Source organism: Nannospalax galili, unplaced genomic scaffold (assembly GCF_000622305.1).
Source record: "Nannospalax galili isolate Female #2095 unplaced genomic scaffold, S.galili_v1.0 scaffold1685, whole genome shotgun sequence".
NCBI classification, from domain to species: Eukaryota; Metazoa; Chordata; class Mammalia; order Rodentia; family Spalacidae; genus Nannospalax; species Nannospalax galili.
In genome coordinates this window covers 34,993-43,153 of record NW_008352830.1, presented here as the reverse complement: position 1 = coordinate 43,153, position 8,161 = coordinate 34,993, and the positions used below count along the sequence as shown (strand labels likewise).

General features: G+C 49.7%; 1 protein-coding gene across 11 annotated transcripts in view; it reads left to right on the top strand.

The window, feature by feature from the left end:
- Positions 1-8,161, top strand: part of Dnm2 (dynamin 2) — a 98,096-nt gene that overhangs the window by 72,644 nt on the left and 17,291 nt on the right. For 5 of the 11 annotated variants that reach the window (XM_008850010.2, XM_008850006.3, XM_008850003.3 and 2 more), the window contains exons 12-14: positions 632-702; positions 5,039-5,090; positions 5,962-5,973. In XM_008850010.2, the coding sequence (XP_008848232.1) occupies positions 632-702; positions 5,039-5,090; positions 5,962-5,973 (135 nt within the window). Of the gene's footprint in view, positions 1-631; positions 703-5,038; positions 5,091-5,961; positions 5,974-6,881; positions 6,957-8,161 lie in introns of all 11 variants that reach the window. The other 6 variants (XM_029554535.1, XM_029554532.1, XM_008850008.3 and 3 more) reach the window with 3 other exon arrangements.

Genomic DNA, 8,161 nt, shown 5'->3' with positions numbered 1-8,161 from the left:
AGATAGATAGATAGATAGATAGATAGATAGATAGATAGATAGATAGGACATAAAAGTAAAAGGGAAGCTGGCTGTGGTGCGTGTGCCTTTAATCCCAGCACTCGGGAGGCAGAGACAGGCAGATCTCTGTGAGTTCAAGGCCAGCCTGGTCTACATAGTTCCAGGACAGCTGGGGCTGCAGGGAGACCCTGTCTCAAAAAGACAAAAAAAAAAGCAGGGGGAGGGGACTTACAGGAATATAGAAGGAGACAAGAGGAGGAACATGGTCAAAATACATGAAATACTTGAATAAAATATCAATGTGAGACCTAGTCACTTTGTACAATGAAGTACATGAATAAAGATGTATTGAGACTAAGTGAAGTAACAAAGATTCAAAAAAAAAAAAAAAAAAAGATGTATGTGTGCTGTCCTCTGCCAGTTTGTTTTAGGGGAGGGTGTCCTGTGCCTGCTGCTTTCTGTAGCTGTCTGCTTCCCCCTGCTGGCAGGTATGGGGAGTGTGTCTGTTGCATGCTGCTTTGTGTGGGTGTGTGTGTGATGTCCCTGCTAGCAGGTGCTGTTTGGATTCTGCTCAGTGCCCTTCCTTGCCACATTGGCCTCTGTCCTCACACCCATCCCTCTTTCCTCCCAGATTCTTCTCTTGATTGACATTGAACAGTCCTACATCAACACAAACCACGAAGACTTCATTGGATTTGCCAAGTATGTACTTGGGGGTTGGTTTCTCAGGGGCAGAGCCATTCCCACCCTTAGCACCGGGCCCTTGTGAGAAAGGGTAGCACTGAGGCCAGGAGCCAGAGTGTCTGTGGGGGCTCCATGTGAAGTGCAGAACCATTTGAGAGTGCCTTTTTCTGGGTCAATTGTGACCTCTGTTCCCACCCATCATGTTTTCTGTGGACATCCTGGAGATAAGGAAAAGAGTTTGTACTGTGGTCATTCTTGGGAAAGGGTGAGGCCAGGCAGGTCCTTTCCCTGCAGGACTTTTCAGAGCCTTTCACAGACCAACATACAACTGACCCCCAAACTTGACACTTTTGCAACCAAAGCGAACCGCAGTCTCCTGATCCCTGAGGCTGCTTTTCAGGCTGTGCTGTTCTTGAGTCTGCCTTCCAGCTCTATACTGTAGATTTTAAACCATATTTAAAGCCTCAGGCTGGGGACTGGAGAGATGATGGCTCAGCAGTTAAGAGCACTGGCTAATCTTTCAGAGGACCCAGGTTGCAGAGAACCAACATGATGACCAACAACCATCTGAAACTCCAGTTCCAGGGGATCTGACGCCTTCTTCTGGCCTTCATAGGCATTGTACACACATGGTGCACTTACATACATACAGGCAAAATACTCATACACATAAAATTAAAATAAGTTAAAGCTTTAGGCTGGGAATGAGTCTCAATTGGCAGAATGCTTGCCTAGGGCATAAGAAGCTCTGGATTTAACTCAGCATCACACACACCAGGTTTACTCCCAGCACTGAAGAGCTTGAGGCAGGAAAAGAAGCCCGGGGTTATCCTCAGCTACATTAGGAATTCAAAGCCAGCCTGAACTACATGAGACTCTGCCTCAAAAAAAACAACAAATCAAAACCCAGAACCTTCCATAGCACCTGGATATGAGATGGGCTGACTTGGGCAAGATATAAATAAAAACATTAATGATCTTGGGTATCCCCTCTGGGTCAACCATCAGCTCCAGACCCACTGGTCAAGCTTGGGCATCAGTGGGGGTTTGTTGTGGTTCAAGCAGGTTTTCTCACCTGCAGTTAATAGAACCCCAACTCCCAGAAGCCAGCTCCCTGTGTCCATACACTATTGTCAAACCTTATCATGCTTGGCTCCTGGTGGAAGCAGTGAGTGAGCCAGGCCAGGTCCCTGTGCAAAAGATAGGCACTCAGGACAGTGTGCTTAGGGCCCCTGCAGGGCCTAACCTTAGGCTTCTTGAGGCTCCAGGAAGGGGAGGGCCTGCTGACTCCAAGCCTTGAGCTGTGTGCCAACACTCTGGGCAGAGTTGATGGAGGGTCTGTTCTTGGCTGGGCATATGGCAGGTGAATGGAATGAATGAAATGATCATGTGTCCCTCCCAGAGCAGAGGTGAGCCCAGGGCCTTGGTGAGGCCATTTCTGCCAGGTGTAGGCTCAGGAGCCCTGTCTGGGTGGCACCGAGGACCTGGGGATGGGGCCTTTCACTTTGCCTGTGGGTAGCCAGTGCTGGTCCCTTCTTGGCTTTCCTGCCATTTTCCTCCCCTAGCAGTCTCCTCTCCCACTTCGAAGTTCCTTTACAGTCTCTCCTGTTTTTCCTCTCACCACTCTACCACTTTGTCTGGATTCCGGGGCCTTCCCACTTACCCAGCTGTTATTATACTGAGGAGCTGGTCACAGGGTGGGTATTGCCTGCTGCCTGCTATTTCCCTGGTGTGTGAAGTGGGGTGCTCTGGTTGGGTGACCCTAAGCCTGCATTACAACAGAGCCACTCTCTCAAAGTGGGACCCACATTGGGCCTTGGGAGGAGGACAGCAAATGAGCTCTGTCCTTGTAACACCTGCAGACTGGGGTGACGGTGACAGAGGTAAGCGAAGAGCAAAGGAGAGTGAGGGGTGGGACCTGGAGTGACCTTCCTAAGGAAGCGATGACAGGTGGCAGGCAAGGGACCTCAGAGGGGTAGCAGTGAGGAAAGACAGCTAAGAGGGAGAGGACAGGGTAAATGGGGACAGCTGGTGGGCACACCCCCTCATCAGGAGGGTCCTATAGGCTGAGGAGAAGAATTTAGATTCCCTCCCATGGTACCCAGAATCTCTGGTAGGGGCTACTATGTGGACTGCTGTAGAGGGAGCCAGGGAACACATCTAGACCTTTGCTACCACCTAGCCTTGCCACCAGTGGTGGCTTGGCTCAGTCCCACCTCCTTCAGACAGTTGAGCCTCAGTGTTCTGTGCTCCTCACTGTCCTCAAAACACCACAGACAGGGCCAGAGTAAAACCCCAGTGAGGGCTGGAGCTGAGACTCAGTGAGTAGAGTGCTCATTTAGTATGCGCGAAGCCCTGAGTTCAGTCACACCTGTGATGATAGAACACCTGCAGATCCCAGCTCTCAGCAGGTGGAGGCAGGAGGATCAGGAATTCGAGGTTATCCTCATCTACAAAGCCAAGTTAGATGCCAACTGGCACCACATGAGACCTTGTGTCAGAGAGAGAGAGAGAGAGAGAGAGGGAGGGAGGGGGGGAGAGAGAGAGAGAGAGAGAGAAAGAGAGAGAGAGAGAGAGAGAGAGGGAGGGGGGGGGGGGGGAGAGAGAAGAAAAGTGGTGGGATGGAAGACGTGGTGTGAAATTAGTCCACAGATGCACAAAAAGATTTGAAAAAAAATATTGGTGTGTGGGTGTGGGAGAGAGAGAGAGAGAGAGAGAGAGAGAGAGAGAGAGAGAGAGAGAGAGAATGAGAATGAGAATGAAAGGGAGGAAGGGAGGAGGGAGGGAAGGAGGAAGAAAAGAAAGAAGGAAGAGCCAGCCATAGTGATACACACATTTAATCCCAGCACTTGGGAGGCAAAGGCAGTTAGAGCTCCGAGATCAAGGCCAACCTGGTCTACGTAGTGAATTCCAGACCAGCTGGGGGCATAAGGAGATCCTTTCTTAGAAAAAAATAATAATGATAAATAACACAATTAGGGCTGCTGATGAGATAAATCAGCAGATAAAGAAATTTGCCACATGAGCCTAATAACCTAGTTTGATCCCCTAGATCCTCCACAGATGCACACCCTGAATACAAATAAGAACTTAAAAATTAAACAGAGCCTGTGATATGAATGGGAAAACCTTGGGTTGAATTCCAATTCTTAATTTTCCAATCTTGACCGACCTGGAAAGCCTGTTTGTTACAAACTCCGCCTTATCCATCAGTCTGAACTTTTTTTGTTCTTTCAAACAGTTTCCCCATGTAGACTATTTTAACGCATTACATAATCCAGGCTAGCCTCAGACTCATGCTCCATGTGCCTTCACCCCCAATTCCTGGGATTCCTGGCAGGTACCACCGCACTCCCAGCTCAGCTGATATGAACGCTAAGGTGTGAAACCCCAGAGCAGTCAGCACCGAATAAGACCAGGTTGCTTTGCTGTTTGCTGTATTGTTCTGCAGTTTCCAGCTAAAGCAATACAAAAAAATACGACAGATAAGTAGCCAGAGATGTGGACTGTTTGCTAGACATATTAGAATCAATAAGTGGGTTGAGTGAGTATCTAGTCACAGTAGAACACAATGACGTTCCTGAAGGGGTGAGGCCAGGCCTCGGTGGGTAGCGCACTTGCTTGGCATGCATGAAGCCCCGTGTCCCTCCCCAGCACTGCATAAAGGTGGCAGCTAGTGCACACTTGTCATCCCAGCACTCAGGAAGAGGGATGCAGGAGGATGAGGAGTTCAAGGACATCCTTGGCTTCATAGGGAATTGGAGGCCTGCCTGGGCTCCATGAGACCCCGTATCAAAACAAAACCAAAAAACAGGAGCTGGAAGTGTGGCTCAGTGGTAGAGAGCTTGCCTGGCATGCATGAGGCCTTGGGTTTGGTGCCTGTCTCCCCAAACACACACAGAAGTGATGGGGGAGATTTGGACTGTTGACGGAGAACATGTGGAAACCTGCCTTGTTTGCTTTGGGTGTTTTCTGACTTGAGTTGGGAGCTAAAGCACTGGCCTTACCCTATGCTGGGTGACCTTGGGATTAGCGCCACCTCCAGCTCGGTATAAGGTTGGGGACAGGAAGCAAGAGCACAAAGAATCTTCTAATATATGGTACTCAGTTCTCCTGAGCCATTTCCCTGTCCCCTGGTCCCCTGCATCTCTTGGCTCCTGGACTGTCCGTGAGCAGGATCTAGAAGCCCTAGCTTTGCCAGATGTGTTTTTCTTGGTTAATGCACTCCAGCAGTTCTCTATGCATAAAGCCCAACTCCTTGCCTCTGCCTTGAGCGGGTCCCTGGGCTACCAGGGCCTCTCACTCCTCCTCCCTCCTGCAGTCTGAACTTACCTTCTCTCTGCTTCTGTTCCAGTGCCCAGCAGAGGAGCACACAGCTAAACAAGAAGAGAGCCATTCCCAATCAGGTAACTCCGCAGTCTCAGCCACCACTTTTTATGGGGACGGGAGGGCACTGAGGGGTGACTGAACCCTGCCATAGTACCTGGAATGAGAATGGACACCTCAGAACCGGGCCACTTATTCTGTAGGCCTCTAGGGTCCTTGTAGGTGTTAGGGCTACAGCTTGATTGAGGCCCAGGGGCAAATTTCAAACACCCAAAGGCCCACCCAGTCTGACATCTAAGACCAAGGTGTAACAATCACCCAAGGTGTCTGCAAGCAAAGCAGGTTTCCCAATTCTTGCCATAAGGATTGGAGGTGGGTAGGTGGGAGTCATAGCAGGTGCAATGCAACAGCAGCTTAGGGATGATGGAGTGCTTTGAATCCTGTAGGTGGAGAACTCCAAGGCATCCTGGATGTCTCAGCCCAGCTGTTTAGAGGCCTTACAAATTATGCATGGCTCTGTAAATGCCAGTGATAGCTGTCTGGCTAGGCTTTTTTTTTTTTTTCCTCCTGCCATTGTCCCTCTCCCACCTTCCCATCAGGCTGGGGTGGGGCGCTGTGTCGTTTTTTTTTCCCTTGCACGATTATAGAGCCAGATTTGGGGCAGGGGAGGGGAGGTAACAATTGCATGATGTTTAATTTTCTTTTTTTGTGCTTGCCATAGGTAATATGTATGTTGCTTTTTTTTTAAGATGATAATGAATTAAATATTAACACTGTGGATATAATTAATAGCATGTAATTTTTTTCTTTTGCTGTTTTTTGTCCCTCTGCCCTTCTTTTCCCTGTCATTGTGCTTTCTCTCTGCTTTTTCTTCATCCCTTCATGCCCGTCTCTTCTCTTCCTCCCTCTCTTCCTTGGTTGACCCACAACCCTAACTTTGCATTCTCAAAGGGGGAGATCTTGGTAAGTACCTGCTTAGTATGGTAGTGAACTTTAGAGAATCTAGTGGTGATGGAGGTCCTGCCCACTTGGAAATATTCCCCTCACCCCCCTCACACCCCCACTCCACCCCCTCGATAAAAAAACTAAAACTAACTTGAAAAGCATGGATTGCCGCTGACTCTGGGTTCCTGTTGCTCTCACACCAATACTAACTCAATCACACCTCTCTGGGAGGCATACCCCTGTGGCTGGTTCCCAGCAGGCATTTTCTGGTGTCTTATAGACCAGGGATGGCAAATATGTAGCTCACACATTGCCCATCTCCTCCTCAGCTCCCTGACTGGGGAAGATGTTGCTCAAGCCCTATTGGGATTCATTCTTGCCCCCTTCTGCCTTCAGTGGAGACATTACTCACTGGCTGGGGCATGTTTTACCACATGTAGAAATCTGTCTTTCCTGTGCCTGTGGCAGACATGACTAATCAATCCAGCACACTTTGCTTGTGCTTTTCCTCTGCAGTGCACCGAGGACCGGCATCACTAATTGATACTGGAATTCTTGCCCAATAAGCATGCTATCAATTCTTCATTCTGTGACTCATGTGACTGGAGCATTTTTTCTTAAAAAAAAAAAAAACTTCTCCACATGGCACTGCACTCCTGTACCTGTGACAGGCATAACTGATTAATCAGCTGCCTACCACTAATCTGTCTAATGGCAGATAGGATGATCTGTGCAACTGTTCTGTCCCACTTGTATCCTTCCTTGGTACTTGGCCTAGGACAGACATCACTAATTAATCCCAATACCCCTTCCTCCTATGTCCAGAATTCTCTCCACAGCCTTCTGGATATCTCCCACTGGTCAGTTGGTGTGAATTGTATTTGCCATCCCACTTATATGTGACTCTTCTTTCCTTCCCTCCCAAGGGCCCAGAGCTGGGGCATCAGGAGGATGTGAGGCCCAGCCAAGAGCTGAAGCATCAGAATTGAGCCTGGTTGGAGGTGCTCCCTGTGGGCAGCTTGGCCTCTAGCCCTGGCAGGCCCCATCTCTAAAATACTGTCCTGCCTGCCACTGTTGCCCCTATAGCAATCTTTGGTCTTTCAAAGGGCTGAGCCAGTTCTGTGCCTGGTGCAGGGGTCTCACAGACCCTGGTCTTAGCCAGAGCAGGCAGGTTCAAAGTGGAAGTCTAGACCAGCCTTAGGCCTTGAACAAGTCAGGTCAAGTCCCACTCTTCCCCTGTACCCCAGGTACTCATTCCTCTACCTGATCCCATTCTCCTGGCCAAAAAGCCTAGAACATGATGGGGTGTACCCATGTAGTACTCCAGCCATAATTCACACCCCTGCCTGTGACCTTCACCCAGGGAGGAGGCCAACCCGCCCCACTGACCCCAATCTTGCTGCTTCCTACCTACTGCCCATGCTGCCTGAACTGATCCCCCTCTCCTGTGTGCATGTGTACCTGTCAATGTGAACCCGAGAACATGGGAACCCTTGCTGCTTTCCTGTCGTTCCCACCCCTGCTGCCTCACCCTACTTCTGAGTCCAAGCCCTGGGTACCAGTATGCCTGGGGGATTTCCCAGGATTTATCCTGTGTCTCTAGTCACCTGTTCTCGCTCCCTAGGACAAGGGTTTTGTCTCTGACCTCACTGAAGTGCCTTCTCTAGAAAGCTGGAAGGGAAAGGTGGTGCCTTGGGGCCTTCTGCCAGGTCATGCACCTGCAATCTGGTCAGCCAACTCTGGCTCCTACCCTCAGTGGAGGCAGGTGGGCTGAGCTGCCAGGGGATGAAGTGGCACAACTGTTTTTGCAAGCAAGGCATGGTGGCGCATGCCTTAAATCCTAGCACTCGGGAGGTAAAGACAGGTGAATCTCTGTGAGTTTGAGGCCAGCCTGGCCTACATAGTGAGACCCTGTCTCAAACAAAAAACAAACAAGGGGCTAGAAAGATGGCTCAATGGTTAAGAGTACTGGCTGCTCTTTCCGAAGACCCAGGTTTGATTCCTAGCACCTACATGGTGGCTAACAACCATCTGTGATTCCAGTTCCAGGGGAATTGAGCACCCTCTTCTGGCTTCCTCGGGCATTGCACAACAGGGGTGCACTTACAGACATGCAGGCAATACACATAAAATAAGAATAATAATAAGCCAGGCGTGGTGGTGCACGCCTTTAATCCCAGCACTTGGGAGGCAGAGGCAGGTGGAT